This window comes from Haliotis asinina, chromosome 3 (assembly GCF_037392515.1).
Source record: "Haliotis asinina isolate JCU_RB_2024 chromosome 3, JCU_Hal_asi_v2, whole genome shotgun sequence".
Lineage (NCBI taxonomy): Eukaryota > Metazoa > Mollusca > Gastropoda > Lepetellida > Haliotidae > Haliotis > Haliotis asinina.
Window position 1 is genome coordinate 63,070,628 of NC_090282.1, and position 19,627 is coordinate 63,090,254.

The 19,627-nt window shown below is 41.8% G+C and overlaps 1 protein-coding gene across 2 annotated transcripts in view; it reads right to left on the bottom strand.

Moving 5' to 3' along the window:
- Nucleotides 1-4,530: 4,530 nt before the first annotated feature.
- LOC137276977 (fatty acid synthase-like) overlaps nucleotides 4,531-19,627 on the bottom strand; it is a 40,391-nt gene continuing 25,294 nt past the window's right edge. For both annotated transcript variants that reach the window (XM_067808629.1, XM_067808630.1), the window contains exons 24-39: nucleotides 16,423-16,549; nucleotides 15,561-15,675; nucleotides 14,810-14,997; nucleotides 13,868-14,104; nucleotides 13,073-13,225; nucleotides 11,945-12,148; nucleotides 11,248-11,462; nucleotides 10,460-10,666; nucleotides 9,229-9,593; nucleotides 8,708-8,889; nucleotides 7,911-8,016; nucleotides 7,507-7,627; nucleotides 7,280-7,372; nucleotides 6,681-6,841; nucleotides 5,581-5,771; nucleotides 4,531-5,127 (exon numbers count right to left, since the gene is read on the bottom strand). In XM_067808629.1, the coding sequence (XP_067664730.1) occupies nucleotides 4,928-5,127; nucleotides 5,581-5,771; nucleotides 6,681-6,841; nucleotides 7,280-7,372; nucleotides 7,507-7,627; nucleotides 7,911-8,016; nucleotides 8,708-8,889; nucleotides 9,229-9,593; nucleotides 10,460-10,666; nucleotides 11,248-11,462; nucleotides 11,945-12,148; nucleotides 13,073-13,225; nucleotides 13,868-14,104; nucleotides 14,810-14,997; nucleotides 15,561-15,675; nucleotides 16,423-16,549 (2,865 nt within the window). In that variant the 3' untranslated portion in view covers nucleotides 4,531-4,927. The remainder of the gene's footprint in view (nucleotides 5,128-5,580; nucleotides 5,772-6,680; nucleotides 6,842-7,279; nucleotides 7,373-7,506; nucleotides 7,628-7,910; nucleotides 8,017-8,707; nucleotides 8,890-9,228; nucleotides 9,594-10,459; nucleotides 10,667-11,247; nucleotides 11,463-11,944; nucleotides 12,149-13,072; nucleotides 13,226-13,867; nucleotides 14,105-14,809; nucleotides 14,998-15,560; nucleotides 15,676-16,422; nucleotides 16,550-19,627) is intronic.

Below are 19,627 nucleotides of genomic sequence, written 5' to 3' on the forward strand. Positions count from 1 at the left end.
ATAGGGTTTTAACAAGACTTGGTGTTTATTTCTTGTCAAAGATCATAATTTAAGGACAGACCTCAAATAATAAGTGACTGAGAGTTTAGTGTTATGCCCCACTCAGCAACATTTCAGCTATATGGCGGCGGTCTGTTAATAATGTGTGTGGACCAGACAATCCAGTGCTCAACCGCATGAGAATCGATCTGCGCAATTGGGAGTCGATGGCACGTGCTAACCACATCAGACAACTTGACCATCCGATCTCGTTTGCCGCCTGTTACGATGTTGTCTTCAGTAAACCATATTTGTCGTAAGAGGCGAACAACGCAAGCAGGTGGTCATGCTCGCTGACTTGACCGACACACATCATTGAACTCAAATTGCTTAGATCGATGCTCAGCTGTTGATAATTCCAGACTCGATTATTTACAGACTGCCGCCATATAGGTGGAACATTGCCGAGTGCGGCGTTCAACAACAAACCGACCAACCAACCAACCAAACTGTCTATCCGGATTTTAGTACAAAATGAACAGGGAAAGAACAGCTCGAATTGGAATCGGTAAATTAGCAGGAACTAAATATGTTGTCCAAGTTCAACAACAGTATCTCAGTTTGCTATCACTGTAACTACCCTACCCAATGCTCAAGTACATCTATTTCCAGAGGATTGTAAGAAAAATTGAAAAGAAAAGCAAAAGAATGTCTAATGGGTTACCCGTCATTATCTTCGTAGAAGTATTAATACAAGTAAGAGACTTTATAGATGGTAACGTCAATATTACATTATGATGTGATGTTCAGGTATGTACGTACTTGATTAAGGCTTGACTTTTCACACATACGGAATAATAACCTCATTCCTACAGCTGAATTGACTTCTAGACAAGTATGTAGTCAGGGAGATGGAACATGGGTTTGTGTTTTTCGACGCAATAAACATGAACGAACACGGTTCACGTACATGTCCAGCACTCGGAAAAGCTGAAGGGGCAAAATTAAATATGAGTGAATGAGTGACTGCGTGTAGTTTTACGTCGCACTCAGAATATTCCAGCTATATGGCTGTAAATAATCGAGTCTGGACCAGAAAATCCAGTGATCAACAACAAGAGCTCAACTGAGAACCGATGACATGTTTCAACCAAATCGGCGAGCCTGACAACCCGACCCCGTTTGTCTTGCACCTTTCCCTAAATGTTGCATTATATGATTTCGCGATGCCCCACCCACTACAAATTAATAAATAATAAAGCGAATTTTAACGTATAGAATCCAATTCGATGCTGATCTCTGGTGTTACAGTATTAGCCTGAAGGACTTTCAAAGCTACTACTAAGCATATAGGTCCATACATTGGCTTCTCAGGTCCCCATTTTAAACAAGGTTAACCGAGTGCAATGTGGACGGAGTGCCCAGAGACACAACCCAGCCTGAGCCCCATTTCACAAATTTTGTGGTGTCTTCACCGGGATCTGACCCGGGCCTTTAGCGCGAGAGGCTTGCATGAAAACCACTACACCACTGTGCTCCACACAGTTAGTCACTGTGAACATACAACGAACATGAAATAAGAATAAAAACAAAAAAACCCCGTGTGCCTTCAGTTGTAACGGAAAAGTTAACGTTCATAAATCAGTCATATTTTATTACCAACAATGTCGATGACACCCACAGGGATGATGCATTATCAAGTAATGCATGAGAGTATCACCACCATTACCTCAGAACATACGACGGTATCATAAAGCCATAAAGAAATCCCTTATCTTGTAAAAAACCAAACATGCAATGCTCGTCATCTTCATCAAGCCTCGTCATTATTAAAGGCGTGATTCTCAAACAATCTTTAGAAAACGTAGCTCCTTGGAAGGAAAATTAATAAATTTTTCTCGAGTGTTGTAAAAAACACGTGTCTATGGTGATCGATTGCATGTGTACATATGGCCGGACCACACGAATGCCTGGAGCACATCCCAACACACGTTTTTAGCTAAGAATCAAGGCGATGCTGGCTATTGAATTTCATACCATATGCTCGCAGGAAAATGCTCCCTCTTACCTGCAGCTTCATAAATCATTTCTAATTAGTGGTTTGCGACAGCAATCGGCATGTTGACTCTAAGTTTGGCCTCGATAGCGCCAACTACAATCAGGAAATCAGATCGATGGTGACACCGAGCTATCTTAGAATTGTAATATAGTGGCGTAGTATGACAAACCGTGATAGCGAAAGGAGTCGATTAAACGGGCAATTGAGCGCGATGGTTAAGATAAACAAGTTTAAAAGATTAGTTCACCTGAGCAGGTGCGCAGTTGGGGTAATGAGGAAGGCGGGGCATCAAATTACCAGTGGGAAAGAGCATAGATACAGAGGCAGGACCCCATAGGGATGACGATTGTCTGGCAGCAAGTCGGGCTTGTCAAGAGGGAAATCGGGAGGTAATTAGCTTCCCATCTTCGTCAGGGGAAATATATGAGGCTTTGATTTCTTGTATTACTCTAATAGTTGATATAGATTGTTGGCATTGTACAAGACAATGCCTTTTCTGATAAAATCAACAACAATGTTAACATTCCGCGTGCCTGAAATCGATGGAAGATTGCGATCTGTATTTGCCTTTGGGACACGCGATTGATTTCGTAGTTACTCTGTTAGTCTGTGGCATTTGATTGCCGGTTGGAAGGAGGAATTATAATGATCTAATATACACAAGAGGCTTTAAAGTATTTGTACCGAACACACAGCGTGGATGACAGTGACAAAGAACAGGCGTAAGATAATACGATCGAAATGTCGTCTCACTTCTTGTTTGGTTGTGAAGACTTTCCAGAGTAATTGTTATAGTTATGAGATTGACGCAAGTGATATGTTTTGAAAAAAATGAAATTATTAGCAAGCATTTGGTAAAATGAAGACTTATACTAAGATTTTTTTTATATACGAGCGAGGAGTACAGTTACGAATCTTTTTGTGCTGCAAGTAGCTACGTTAGTGGTATCGGACTATGTTAGTTCTTATGACAGGACTGGCATGGTTCGCGGCTCACTAGATATATCACTAGGTTTTATGGTGCAGACGCTTTTATGTTGGAAAATTGTTGAATACTGAGAAATTCTCCTCTCAAACCCAAAGAAGCAGCCATAAAATCAAATCCGTCAACATGAAATACAGGTGCGTGTAATGCACACAATCAAACAAAATATCATGGGCCTAGATTTTCGAAGCGCTTTTAGAGCTAAGGTAGTCGTAAATTTAATGTTAATGTATGACAATTACGACACTTACGACTACCATAGCTCTACGAAAATCCAAGGCAAGGTTCGTTTGCATCCACTGAAGGGAAAACACATTTGACAACATCGATCCAGGATTTTTCTCCTACAGCTGAGTGATCTGGATCCAGGTAGGAATGTATACCGGTACCGTAATAACAGATGGTCCGAGTCGCCCTTATCCAGTAATATGACAGTAGAGGAACCCATTCCACTATGGGACGCAAGTAAACAATATGGTGTGGAACGTAACAGCGAAGATGTTATTAAGGTCTTGCTAGAAGTTGAGGCGACACCTTTAGGAAAATAATAAATTACATACCCAAGCAATAGTTGAAAATGAACCCCAATGAAATAGTCAGAGACCATTAAATATTGTTAATAACTATAAAATACAGACTAATATGCGTGTTGAAAAAAGTAACCAACCCCACGGCAGGGTCAAAGAAAACACCCTGAACCTCTCCCTGAACTTGAAATGTCATTCGTCTTAACTGGGCCATTGCCATTCTTGTGGGCATGAACATGAGGGTTAGTTCACACTTACTGCGAACTGTAAGGAGAATCAGTCAAAAGAAAATTGATCTGTTTTGGGGAAAGATGTCAAAATAACCTTTTTTAACCTTTGTAAGAATGCGACTCTCAAATGCTATCTGACGTTTCAGTGAAAGATGGCCCCGTTTTCATGCGGTTCGTTGGTGATATAAGGGCTCATTTGAAGAGCATTCGGGACGTTATGGCTGTATTTGGGTTTAATTGTAGGTACATTCAAGCTGTATTCCAACCCCCATCGAAATATTCCGATACATCTGAAGAATATTCCACCTGAAGTCCAGCAGCAGTCGAGATACGTTCCGACTCATTCCAGAGCAGTCGAGACATCCTAACATGATTTAAAGTGGCTTGTCTTTTCTATTGTTCGCCGGATATGTTCTGAATACTTCGAATGCAGTTAGTGCAGTAAAAATATTTAGAATGCTGTTTGAATGCATCTCAAATGCCGTTGGATATTTTCCCATTCCTAATGAACCTCGAAAGTTTTGAACGTTCAAAACATTCGGGCATGTTACAAGAATTGACCCGAACAATTCGAATGCATTCGGAATGCAGTTAAAAAGTGTTAGAATTCAGTTCGAATTTCCATGAAATCTCTAGAAAGTTTCATTCCGACAACATTCCGCCACAAGTGTGAACGGACATAACATGCCGCAAATATTTAAAATACTGGCAGTAAAGGAATTTGTTCATATATGCAGTACAAACCAAACATTTGACTTACAGCAGTGTATTTTTCATTCCCGTCATTAAATGACAAAATCGTTTCCATAGAAATCAACAATATTCGAATATAGCACTATCACAGATCACATATATATCCCTGTCGTTCGGCATTGCTGTGAATTAAGTTGTAGGAGTCACTGACGTTGACCTCCACTCGGTTGAAGCATCTCCAGGTATCATCATCAGTCAGCATCGCTGTTATCACAATCATTGAACATATCCTATTATCACAAAAACCCATCTTCACCAGGCTTGCTATTCTCGAAACGTTTGCAGCCCTAAGAATTCTTAACTTCGATTGTAGTCAATGTGTTAAGAATGGGCTTCAGAACTTCGTAGGGCTACATTTCGAGAAAAGCTAGCCAGACATCATCCGACAGCACCATCACTGAGCTCCACGCGTCAACACATTCTCTATTAACTGGGCAACAACTTCGACTTTGTCACTCTTGAGAAATGATTGGTGATCTCCTTCCACAAACTGAACCTTGACCTCTCCGGTACACAGCTGACCAAGTCCGTAATCTGATGATATGGGCACACTGATGGTTGGGTCGGACTTCACTCTTAGGAGGTGAATATTGCCTGAAAAGGAAAAAAAAAATGACTAGCTCTACGAAATACCGTTCTATTATTTGGAACGGAATATACAGGGTTGTCCCTTTGTTTCCTGTTTGTCACTGAAATCCCATACATTTTTTTCAAAAATATACAACAAGAGCAATTGGTAAAAGTTATTATACACGAGACCCATTTATATCACCCAACAGTACTGGGACCCCTTTCATGAACTAAAGTTAACCTTAACTCCCATTCTTTAACATTGCGCTAAGGTTACCTTAGTGACCTACAATCACCTTCGTGTTTTGTGAAAGGAGGCCTTGGTAAATGCTCCACATATTGGACGAAATGCAATGCGTACTTAAATATGCGCTAAAGCCACGTGCGTAAAAGCGATGAGGCAATTCACGTTAGTGATTCCTTGTGTCAACCTGTAAAAACTGCAAAGTAATAAAAATATAAAGGAATTTAACTAACCATTGAATTTCTCCTGAGGTCTGTACTTGTCTGCTATGAAGGTGCTGTTAATGTATTCTTCCGCTTTCTTCTCCCTCGAGAGTCTTATCACTTCCGTGGCAGCGGAATGTAGTCCCATCTTTGTTTCTGGTTTGTCCTTGTTTAGAATTCGGTTCTTCAGTGATATCCATTTGGTCTTTTGGGGGCTTTCGCTGTAGACAGTTATTGCTTGTGAAAATCCACATGTTAACGGAAAGATATCCTCAAACACGCCATACTAAGCTACGGCAGTTTGAACATGATTTAGATATAGTAACGTGTTTTCTATACTTCGAACGATGTGGTCTGTAGGGTCCTACCCGCTATATTTTTATAACCTGCTTTTTTACGATGATAATGCAGTGCAGAAAGAAACGTTCTGTAAAAGTCAATAAGCTGTCAGGATTGAAAAGAAAGTTTTACTGGTTCGTTCAAAACAAGCATGGCAACTGCTACGATTTTCCTGTGTAACCACGAACAAACTAATCGACCTGTCTACAATTCTAAGCCATTTCCATTTCAGATAATAGCCGTTATTACTGTACAGTTCCCATCATCAAGACACTATTATGGATGACAACTTCTTTAATTCTTTTAACACGACATCCTCCTCCTGACGAAGGGGCAAGAATTAGCCTTGAAACGTCGTGTTAAAAGAATTAAAGAAGTTCTCATCCATAATAGTGTCTTGTATTACCTCACCAACTTCTGAATGCCTTTGAAGGAGTTCCAATCATGTCAGTAGCCCGATCTATGGTTATGCTAACACATTCGATAACATTCATACGTCCCCTTACAATATATACTCATGGAATCGATTAAAACAACAAGTACATGTACTCCTTTATTCTTTTCCAGGATTTCTCACAAGGCATGCATTGCAGTGAGTGACATTCCTGAATAAATTGTAAAACTGAAAAATACTTGTACTTTCATGCGTTCCCATATTAGTTTTCATGAATTTATTATACAAAAGCGGTAAAAAAAGTACCCTAACTTTTTACGAATCCTTCAGGCAACTGTACCCCTATGAATTCCAGGTAATGTTTTCAAGACATTGACGATATGAACGTTGCCCTCACCTGACGATAACATTGCCCATGATGAAGTCCACTGCCATTCTGACACGGGGGTAGCCGGAAGGTAGATTCCCTAGGGCACCGATGAGAAACTGGCGTGCCTTGATGGGCCCATACATTTCAACGAACGACACCAGTGCCACTATCTCCGTGGAATCATTTGACTTGCAATGTAGAAGTGAGTGGATTGTTAATATTATCCATATTGCTATTGTCTGGGGACGGGTTGTATGTTTAGGAAGAGGCTTTGTAAGGAATATAAGCTTATTATATCGACAGCTGATAATGCTGCTGATGGTGGTACTTTGTTGCTGTTCGCCTCGATTACAAGTCACAAACCGCGATCACGTCCACCGCCATATGATGACGTTGAGCCAATCATTTCGTCAAGGTTCTAATCACGAGACTCATTCAGTGGCCCCTCACGTTAATGATAGCTATATTCTGCCATTCACCGTTTCTTCACAAGCTATGACCTCAATTGCAAGATTGGTCACGACAAGGCTGAAACACTGCCGATGTGACTTAAAAAAGGTTTAATATTTTAGCTCGTTCACTCACTCAAGGAATGATTAAGTTGTGTAACGAGGTCGATCTCTTACCGCTGTATCAGCTCTGTCAAGTTGCTCCCGTCCAATGGCTATATGAGTGTGGACAAACCCGGGTCCTCCATCCAAAATTATCAGACATTCAACCTGTATAATGCCCAAGAAAGATGCTTCATAACAAATTCTGAGAAAAAACTTCATTAAATTGAAACATTTTCACTATAAAATCAGCGTTTCGTTTTTATTTGAATTTTTGCCATTCCAGCAAGTTCCAGAGTTACCTTTTTACTGGACTTCTGTAGCTGCCTGGCTATCTCAAAGGCAATCATCCCGCCGTATGAATACCCAGCTAGCCTGTATGGTCCAACTGGATCGTAGAGCTCGATAGCATTTCGGTAAAACCTATAAATGAACTTCACATCAGCTATTAGAAAACAAAAACGTTTGAAACTAAACCACGGCGGGGAACACCAGAAATGCGCTAAACACATTGTACCGATGTGGGGAATCTTAGCCGGGACTTCAACATGAGAGATCGCTTTAACCACTGGACTATCCAACCACTTCTCCCAGTTATGAAAAGACTGGGACGAAATCTCCAGCGTCCGCTGTCTGGGAAGACGCTAAATTCCTTTGAGCACCGAATGATAATAATCGTTTGTTTCACGACAGTGAGTTAACTCACCCAGCCATATCTGTGACCGAGGATGACGTCGTGGACGGCGTGCGCTGTACACCATAGCAGGGCACATTCAGTGCCTTTCCAAGGGGCGTCAGAAGAACCAGAGTACCTGGTATGTCATGGTAGAAACGTGAAAATAAGTTTGCGAGTGAAAGCATTTCGGCTTTAAAACAGCTGCCTTTAAAACTATCTCTCTGGAGCAGGCGGCAAGCGAGTGGTTGATGTACTGAACAACGTCTCCCTGCAATAGGGATCGTCGTTGGACCACTCAATCCAATTATGTTGCCTCTTATGAGATTGCCCTGGGCCGGTTCTACCCGACATTCCCTAGACTGTTTACAAAGGGTATTGTAACTTAGAAACATGTAGGGTTAACCAAAGACCGAATCAGACTATTGTATGCTGTAAAGGAACCATTTCGCATACTGGCCAAACGAGTGATGAAACATTTTACACGGACCACTGTTTTGGATGTATGGGTATGGTGCTATGTCACGTTTAGCAATATTTCAGCAGATTCACGCCCTGGGGTCACAGAAATAGTCTTCAAACATGTATATGATCAGTCGAACCCTGGTCTTCTTTTTGATCAGCCAATGCATTAACCAATATGTCAATGAGATATTAACATTCTAAGGATAAATGATAGTTGCGTGGAAAATTCAGTTAGGAAAGATAGTTGTGAGATAACGAACTGAATGCAAACCGCAATGGAAAAGTTTAAACTTTTGCAACAATACTGTAAATACAATCATTTCATAGCTTCTGTAATGTATACTTCAGCGTTTACATACTCGTACCGGTGATTGGATGGACAATGAAGAGGGGTCTATCCTTGGAGACAATGTCGTTGAGCTTGAGGAGCGGAGGCGTAATCTTGCTGGGTGTCAAGAGCTTCTTCACACATGGAGAATGCGGCGTCAGTGGTGTCTTGGGCACGCCCACAAAGAGGAAATCCATCGTCTGGGGAGTCGTGGGCATTCTGGGCGATGTTCAATGATATTACAGCACCGACATGAGTGAGCGAGGTGGGTTTTAAAGTAGCTGCTGTAATATGTAGTAACGTTACGACGGGGTCACCACAAACTGGTTTCAAACGTTATGTCCTGTAACTACAAGGCGACCAGCTATCCAAACATTGACTTAAATTAGACTGGGCATCAACATATCAAAGCAATACTATGTCAGGCCACGAGAGATGGGAGAGCTCACCCAACACTGCTGTTTTGGGTCGCCTTTTACAAGCGTAGATAATGAGAAACACCTTTGAATGAAAACTGAACCCTGAGAATGAAGAATCAATTCTCTGAATGAGTCTCACCTTGAAGTGACATTCCTGCTTCTCTCATGTGCGGGAGAAGCGAAGACCTTATCCTCCATGTAACTCCCCTCCAACTTCATCCCACTGAATTTCAGGTCCAGCGAGGCCAGAGGGTCTCTGTAAGGGGCAGTACTTGGGGAGTCGACGGTGATCCTGATGATAGGTGTTGAGGCCGAGGTGTACTGAGACATGTCCACCGATATGATGTTGTTCCGGAGGGTGTTGGGTGGAGCTAACAGACCAGAGCAGATGGCAGATGATGGGGTTAACAGTTTCGAAGCCTCCATGTAAGACGAGGTGCGAGCGATGTTCAGGTGGTCCTTGCTGTCATTAAGGTAGGACGTGTTTTGAGTGATAGAGAACTCCTGAAATATGACAAGATGTGTGGTTCTGTCACAAGATCATCTTAAACATGAAATCTGGTGTTATGTCTTGTAACTAACATGAAATGTAATCCCTTTGAAGCTTAAATACAAATCATGTACATTGGTATCAAACACATGGCTCTAAGCCCCTCAAAATAGCCACTTTTAGCGTGTTAACCAGTGAACCCTAGTTCCATTTATATGTATATGGCGGCTGTCAGTAAATAATTGAGTCTGGACCATACAATCCAGTGATCAACAACATGAACATCGATCTATGCAATTTTGATACAATAACGCATGTCAGTGAGCCTGACAACAAAATCGCGTTAGTTGTTTCTTAGGTAAGCATAGGTTACTGAAGATCAATTCTAACCCAGACCTTCACAGGTAGTGTTAGAGATGTACAGCAGTGATAACGTTGCAGAACTACATAAAGAAATCAATACAACAGCACAGCGTTTACCGACTGGTCACCAACAGAAGGTGTCAAAAAGGGAAATAAGGTCACATTTGTCTAAGTTTTCATTTGTTATACTGCGTTAGATTTAACAAGTTATGCGGTATTTCAAAATGATGACTATTGAAAACCAAGTCTGTTACTATTCAACAAATCCACACTTTTTCAAATGTATCACAGCGTCCGGAATAAGTTAACCAAAGCATGGAGAAGTATACATAAAATGGAATGTGATGGAACAACATTCCACAGTAAAGATTAACTAAAATACTAAAATACTAAAGTATTTTCAAAGTTACAAGGGACAAATGTCATTAATTAAAACACAGTAACCTGAAGGCCCATGCTCCTGAAAGCACAATGCATGGCAAGGTAGTGTTGCCGATGTAAACGTTGTTAGCATCACCTGTGGTTTCATCGACAGAGTGAGCTGAAGTCGTTCCACTGATGCCACGTCGTTTTCTGGGATACCGTCCAAGACATCCCTCATCTTACAACCGGGGCCATCCAAAAGAGTGAACAACTTCTGTAAGCTGATTGGCTGAGAAAACTTCATCTGTTCTTCGATACAGTAACGAAGGCCGCGAGGCTCTGGGTAACCATCATCTGCTCTCTGACGAAAAATAACCAAATCCGTATAAGTCTGCTGTGACAAATCATGTATAAATGACTATTCAGTCTGTTGCCTCAAACGTTCCCTTTCCTTTTCAGTCACGAGCATTTCTTTTCCTGTTAGGTTGTAGTCCGGAAAGTATCATATTGTTAGTCTCACGAAAATATCGTCGGCGAGAATTACTTCTAACTTCTAACTTCTTGTCGTTATAGCAACAAAGGAATGCTGAGGTTAGATAATTGTGTTCTAATTGTGACGTAACAACGATTGTTACGTATTGTTAAGATGTGTGCATCGTTAGGTATCTAAGTAGCTGCTAGTAGTTCAGTTAGTGGACTTTGCAGCGGTGTACGCATGTATTTCGAAAGTTGTAAATTTGTAAAGAACAAAGAGATTCTTCAACACGAAGCAGTTCTTCCTAAAACCACACCAGAAAAACAATGGTAACATGTAAACAGGGGTACATCCATGTTTCCACTATTCATGAGGTTGTACCAAGTAGGCCCAAGCTAAAATTTCATGACCGGTGTGAACGCTGTTATCCAATGTTCTAAGATAAGAACTTGACCAAATGCACTCACGTCTCTGACTGATGACGAGGTGATTGTCTCCAGTCCTGCCAAGATGTCCTTGTCGGGCGTGTCCTGAAGTTGAGTGAAGATGGTGGCCGGACTGACACTCATCACACTGATGTTCCGCAGGAAGGCCGACATACCAAGCGAGTCCTTTTCACTAGGCCTCCCTGTCAGTACACACCGTCCATGGTCGGCCACAAGGTCCAATGCCGAATTCATGTCTGAAATATATATTTGTATGATGTTAAAGATACTGTCAGTGAGCAATATCCAATCTAATAAAACAAGCGAAACAGTATGGTTTCACGCCGCTTTTAGCATATTCCAGCAATATTACGGGGAGGGACACTTGAACTAATAGGCTACCCCACCGCCCCAGATAAAAAACACAAAAACAAAAACAAACAACACACGAGGCGGTACATGATTACTATACTAAACTGATAACTGACCAAACAAACCTGTGGTTGATAGCATGAACAACCCACATTGTGGGGTAATGCCAACACAGTCAAACAAGATGCTGATATTTTCCCACGTACATATGTAACGTAACCTGTTTGTATGCGACAATTTTACACCTGTCATTATAATCCAGTATACAATTTGGTGATGAATTTGCAATACGGCTTATGTGGCTAAATATCCTGTTGAACAATGTTTAACTATTACCTGACTGATAAGCTGACCGATATGAACCTACCGGACCCATCACTCTTAAAGCATACGTCCACACCTCGTCCTTTCGTCAACTGCTTCAGCTGTATTCCGAGACTGCGAGGATGAAGAATTTTAACCCGAGGGAAGGCATTCTGTAGCATGAGACTCATCTCATGATCCCAGGTGCATGTGAATACGTGACTGCCTTGCATAGTCAGCATGGCGATGATGTACAATGCCACGGTGTCTGAAAATTTGACAGGATTGCCGCTTGAGCTAATGTGGTAATGTGTTTTGGATGTTTTGGAAAGTTTTTCAGTTATATCAGTTTGTATCAACTGATATTATTGTTAAGCTCATATTAACAGATCTTACATGTTTATCCTGTGGCATAACTAAGGCTAAATAAAAATGTGAAATGTTTCTCGGGATCGGCGGGTCACTTTTATTTGTGCGCGTAACATTTTTTTATTTCCATTAAAAAATGAGACTTTACCGCGTCCCATTTGTCTACTACAGGAATGAATGTCTGTAAGAACGAGTGTGACTGAATCTACAACACATGAACATGTGCTAATCTTTCCAAGTTGTATTTCTGAGAGAGAAAAAAATGTGTACTGTGCCCGAGAAACATTTAATTTTGTTTTATGCAGCCCAACGAACACAGCTGTTGTACTGCTCTGAAATATGTTATACTGTGGTGACCGCAATATACAAACTGTATCACGACAGGCTGTACTTAACCTAGTTTGAACCAAACAAGTGATTTATAGTATTTACCATATAATGCAATATTTATAGATAATAAAATCTGGACCAAACAACTCCGCGATCAACAGCATGAGCATCGTGCTAAGGAAATGGGATACGATAGCATGTGTCAACCAAGTTCAAGCCTGACAACCCGATCATGTCAGTCGCCTTTTGCGATAAGCACGTGTTACCGAAGTTCTTACACATATCTTCATGGGCAGTGAAGCGTGAGAGATTCCACTGGATAAAATCAGTATTCTACATGGGAATCAACATTTCTTTGCCACATACCCAAGATCATCCTAATATTAACATGTCAACATATACGTTAAGTGTGTATCAGCACCGCAAGATAAAACCTCGAACACGAGATACAACTTACAGACGGCAATATTCAATACAATCAGATGACAATTACCAAGAGGAGGAAGAAGAACTGCAGACTGTTCTGGCGAGACATTGGCGACATCCTTCAGTGTGTGGGATGCGAGGATGAAGGGCACAACTGCTTCAAGGTCCTCAGCCTTCCAGTTCTCCGGCACGCTGTAACTCTTGTGTTTCACACCACCGTCTTTGAACAGTCATGCAGAGAAACAACGTTGGAGAACAATTGTAACTCCAAGAATCGTTTAAGCAAAAATATCGGTATGTGCGAAATCTTGCACAAAAGTCTTTGATTAGGGAAATCGGGACATTTAAGTGTTTCTTGGCAGTACGTGTTGAAATATAGATATTTCTAGATCTGACGCAGTGGTGTCCAAAATAACGTCGGATTCTTTCGACTTGTTCAAGCTTTATTTTCTTCTGACGAGCTGACACTGACGGTTGCCATCTATGGGGCAGGACACGCGTGCCCTTTTAGAACACCCAGAATCATCCTCATCTAACACCGATTCATCAAAACGCAAGGAATGATGAGAAGGGCTCTGCTTTGGCAGAATTTTCCTACGATTACAGGCAATGTTTTGCTGTATGTACTTCAAAGACATTTTATCGGACGAATGTATCAGGACTGTTTATTGTGATTAAACAGAACCATTTATCTCACGGTTGGTAGCCAATGGCCCTATGGTGGTGATATTTTAAGATGCAAAAATTCTTGTGTTATGTGTTCAGAGCCTTTTTCAATAATATCAGGGCGCGGGTCGCCAGAAATCTGGTAATCCGAGTGGTTGGGAGCGTTTTATTCACAAGGCTACATCACTACTCTTACCTGTAATAGAAACCAGTCCAATCTGCTCTGAAGCCTCATTGTCTGTGTGCCCAGTGTAGAGAAGGAGTTTGTCGTCACTGCTGTTGTTGCCGGGTAGGCTGTAGAGCAACACACTGTCCACAACGGAGGTGGAACCAGCATCACCGAGGTTGAGGTTGTGTAGAAGAATTGACTGGTCTAGACACCTCTTGACAGACGGTTGGAACTGGAGTACCACGCCGCCAGCCTTGCAGATACCTAAAGGAATCACATATAGCGATTTGAAAAATAAAACAACAAGAAGAAGTTAACATCACATTAATGAGGTAACAGTCATTCTACAACACAAACGGGCCAGTTCCTGGTGCTAATGAATCACGCACGCGTATAATCAAACTACACGACAAAAGAAACGCAACACTGATTTGGGTTAAGGTTTTAAGTAGAAGACAAAGATAAACATGAACGCTTACTTTTATGACATTTCATTTTTTCCAAATTTGTGTTTCTTTTGCTGTTCAGTCAGTATATTTGGACTGTACGCCAAAGGTTGACACCGGGGGACAGTTTGGTTTAGAAATGGGTTTAAGGAGTGTTACAGTCGTTGGGTAAAAAGTTCTAACTTTTCCGGTGTGCACTTTGCTGAAACCTGGAAACAAAGGGAAGCAACTCTGCAAAAGTGCCGAGCAAAACGATTCCTTTAGCCACCCTTTCATGGCTTGGTTCACTAAAGGTAAGCTGTGCGTGAGACAAGGCAACGGTAACTAAACTCACAGCTGCCCTTTGAACATTTGATTCACTTTATCATTTTACACTTTTTTGAGGCCTATTTTTTTATGTTGGCCTTTATCCTGCAACCCAAATATTTCCACAACTCGGGGAAAGTATGGCCAGGTGAAATACACTTTTAACATACTAGCATTTGGGCGCCGCCACGTAAATGATTCTGAAACGTTCTCCAACCTGTACTTTCCTCCATCATGACCAGGACACTTGCGCAGTCGTGTGTGATCTTCATATGTTTCTCGGGGTCCAGCATCACCTTGATTGGGAGATCAGGGGTGTGGGGGTTAACGAACTCTAGCACAGCGTTGATGAACTCCAGCCAATTATCCTCCCACACAACTTCTTCCGTCTCCACCTCATGATCGCTGGAAACAAGCAGTAAAAGTGGAGTCAGTGAGTTAGTGAGTGCAATCGCGTTGGAATTTAGCAACATTCCAGCAACATCAGGCCGAGAAAACCAGAAATGGACTTCACACATTGAGCATACATTGTGCCAACATTGTGGGGAATCGAACCCTTTGGCGTGAAGAGCGAACACTTTCAACCACAAGGTTATCCCACCGCCCCTCAGGCCAACGGAAAAATAGGTAACGTCTGTCTGCCTGTTGGTCGTTATGCCACACTCAGCTGCCGAATCTTGACCAGACAATTTAGAAGCCCATGGAGATCGATCTATACAGCTGAGATACTCTGACATGTGTCAACAAAGTCCGCAAACCCTACACCATACATCACGTTAGTCGACTTAGCATGGGTTGCTGAAGATCTGCCTTTCATTGCATTGGGACTCCAGCGGATTAAGAACTTAAGAATCACCGGACAGTGAGCTTGACAAGCATCAGTTGTTGAACAATCGCCACACAGGATGAATTATGGCGAGTCTTTTGCGTTTGAGTTTAATGTTGTTTTATCGGATGTATAATCTTACCAATCTTCCTGTGATTTAGCTACATTTTCATTCTGATCAAGGTCATAACCAGGAACTAGAGGTAGGTCAAGGTTGTTGCCTGGATGTTTAAACTGTCCTTTCATGACAACACCGCCTGAAAGTAAAACACGCAACGACAGTATACATTTGGTTGTTCAGAATTGAAGTACAGAAAGTTTCTGTGTCATTTCTTCATAATTATAACTGTTCGTCCTAATCAAGACTTCTCAGTTGTATTTCGAATGAATAGTGAGTATGGCTCTTTGTCGCTTTTAAAACTGTTCCAGCAATAGCACGGCGGCGGATAGCATACATGGGCTTCACCCTTTGGATCCATGGAATGTATCATTCTTAAGCTAATGGTCAGGATGTGCAACTATGACGTTTTGTGAAAAGTGTGACAAGGAAACTCCGATTTTGACATTCAGCAAATCTGATTGAAGTCGCTAACCTCGAAATTGTTTTTGTGACAGCAGATACTTGCAAGCACACCTATCACTGAAATGGAGGGCTCTCCGTTCAGTGTCTCTGAAAACGAAGAGTTCACGTGAAACTTGCCTCAGAGTTTGCAACGTGATGGAAGTTTGGGGCAGATTCAAGGACGTCAGCCAAATGAGTCTTCCACAAACATTGGATCCACTTGTAGCAATATATAGACTGCAAGTGATTACGTTTGCATTTCACTGACTAAGCAATATTTGTTCATCTAAAAGAAGCCAGGGCTCGGCCATCTTTATCAGCGGCCTACCATTTCCTGATTTGTAAAAAAATGGACGTCATTGTGAAATATACCTGCAGAGCTCAAATATATACCGTCTGTTGTCGCATGCTGGAATGCTAACAGAGAAAACTCTGCCCCTACCTTCAGCCTGTATGGCGAAACCCATCGTCGCAGGATGCACGTGTATGAGAGCTCCATGTAGACATTCCTGCCTCATCAACTCTGGGGTAGTCACCAAGCTATGAAGCACTGTTGACTGCAGGCTGTCCTTAACATACCGAGTCACTTGTCAAAGTCATTTCACACTTTCGTATCTCTGTCGTCGGTAAGAATACAATCGCCTTAACAAGTATTATGAGATATGCAGCGGTCTGGAGAGAAACCTGGGACATGGGTAAAAGAAAAGGAACCGGAGCGTATTGTATCTGTGATCGGACATGAGAGATGGTGGCTGCAAATGTAATGCCAGTCCGACAACCCGTCCTGTGAACATATGAAATATGGTGTGTTACCCAGTCAAAACCCGACATTTATATGTATTATTAGCTATTGATTTATGTGCCTACCCGAAATATGCAAGTGTTTGGAAGCAGTTTCTTTCGGACAGTATCAGCTTCGGTTGATGGAACAGCTTATTTTGCCCGTGTTTACTGCAGCACTCGGCAATATTCTATGCCAAACGAGTGATTTATATGAGAAACGTCGACCAATGCTGAACTAAGAGTGTCATCATAATGTTTAATGGCAGTTCAACAAAATAATCGTTGTTGACGAACGTTAGGAAGTTACGAAGTTACATTATGAAGAAAGTTTGTGGAATCTCATTCCATTCCTCTACTAGAGCTTTGCGAAATCCTGGGAGATCAACGGGTTCTGGGTGACGTGTGTACACTTGTCCACCGTGTTCATTCAAGGCATGCTCAATGTGGGTTGAGGTCTGGCGAGCATGCTGGTCACTCCATTAACTCTACACCACGCTGCCTGAGGGACAATCCTGGCCCCATGAGGTATAAGCGTTGTCATCTTGCAGTAAAGACGGTCGACCATGAAAGCAATGCATGAAATGGTACTTCTATAGGAGCAACGCTGTACGGGAAGAGTACCGTCGACCACGCGCAGTAGTGTACATCAAGTAGTAATTGTCCCTGCCCAAACCATGACAATAACCGACCCTCGCCAATCGGTTATGCGTGGGCAGAGAGTTTGTGATTAATCCTCTGCCGACCATGATTTCTACTCCTCTAACGCGCCTGCCTGTGACGTGGAGTACGAACTGCAGGTCGCCCACGGTGGAGTCCGGCTGAACTTAAACATCGACGAACGACGAACGGTGCTCCTGGATATCTTTGAAGTTTTAAAGGCAACAGGCCGAAAAACAGTTTACAGGACATATAATGAATGCGGACTAAAATAATATGACATACACTTAAGTTGGTAGCAGCTACAGCGAAATCTGATGAGCGTTTGTAAGAATGGTTGTAAATGGTTGAAATAGGGGTCCTGTTTGAAGTTGTTTTCAAAATACATTACGAGCTCAGTTTTGATTCCTGGAGAACACCATCATGCCGTTGTTGATATCCACAATCCTGAATGAGTCCCCCACATCATGAATTACCCACGTATATCCAAAGTCGTACTTAAAGTGAATGCTTGTGATAATATCTGCCCATGATTTATGTCCAGCTTCGTCCAGTTCATACAGCATAAAAAAGGCTTGTTTTGGTAAACAGTTAAGATCCACTAATGCAAGTGTAGTCCATTTAAAGATGACATGAATATAAACCCCATGACGTCCACTTTCTCCCAAAACGGCAGCATTACTGGTAACCTTAGCCAGGCCCAAAATACGTTTCAGGAAGTTATCCTGTATTTTTTCAATCCATTGGTATGGTTTGTATCCCTAGATTTCTGCTCAATAAGTTAGTACCGGGGGTACCATGGTGTCAAACATCTTAATTGTAGTGGTTACAGGCAAGCTGTCTGATAAGTAACGCTTTCTGTAGATTAGAAGGTAGGCATTTTCGGCTTGCTGTAGTAGAAAAGTTGCAGTTTTAGTCCAAATCAATTTTGGGGTAATGAAAAGTCCAAAGAATTAGTAACAGGAAACAGTTTCAATTTCTGACCCTTTATAGAGCCATTTTTCCTAATTCCTCATTCTTCCTCAATTTCTGAAGACGATGAATTTAAATTTGGAAAGATTGAGGCGCATACCCCATCTGCTACAAAAATTGCTGATACACTTGATTTCCTGCTGCAATCGACTGGCACTGTCTGCTGCATTAGCCACATCATCAGTATAGACTTGTGAACACAGATTCAGTTCCGTCTCTTATATAAACATTCCTCTGCAATTTGCAGTCCTGTTTCGAGTTCATTAATGAAAAGTGAAAATAAAGTTGGACGTATCATGCCACCTTGGCGGATAAAATAATCAGTAATACCAGTCTCGGTTTTCACACATGATTTGAGTTTAGAGTACATATCTCTCACAGCAGATGGAAAGCTCCCAAGAATTCCACAACGGTGACTAGACGGTGCTATAATATTGAATCATATCCTTCCATTGTAACATTGAATTGTTCTGTCTGCGGTTTGCTGCGTAAATCTTGTTACGTAACAATAGTGTACAAAACCGCATAGCAAAAGTAATTATAACATAAGGAAAAGAAAAAAAGATGAAGAGGTGAATAGTATATTAGAGTATATTTAAGCCAAAAAAGAAACGCGTTTTGTCTTCAGATACTTTTTCTAGTAGTCGACCTGACTCCAAGACAGATATCCGGAAAATAACAAACTGGAGAGCACCACAGAAAAGAAAACAACAACAGTTGTTTCTATGCCTGGTCGTTTGTCGATTCAGGAAGTGAAAAGGAAATACCACATATCATAAGCCAGATATACGAGAGTCCGAGGTAGTATAGATCCCGAGCTACAGACAACAACTTCCCTTGGCATTGTAGAAGTCTTCGAGGCCCTACTGGAGAAGTGTCCCTGCGCATTACTTTCCGACCAACAAAAACAAATCCTGGAGCGATCGGGACACTCGAGCGGTACCAGATGCCCCACCAGTTTCTCAAACTCTGTTTGCTGTGCTTTTGCGAGTTCGTGGAAGACGGCAAAATAGTCGATCTCGTCTACATCTACCCACCACAACAATTTCGGCCTGCGGCAGGCTACTTCTGAATTGTTCTCGTCAACAACAGACACCGACTGCCTCACCGCCACATCAAAACTCCCCACTGTCTTCGAATCGGACAACTCGTCTTCCGAAGACAAATGCACGATGTACCTCTCCATGTTTTTCTTTTTTCTCTTTTCCTTCCTATTTTATTGTTATTTTTGCTAT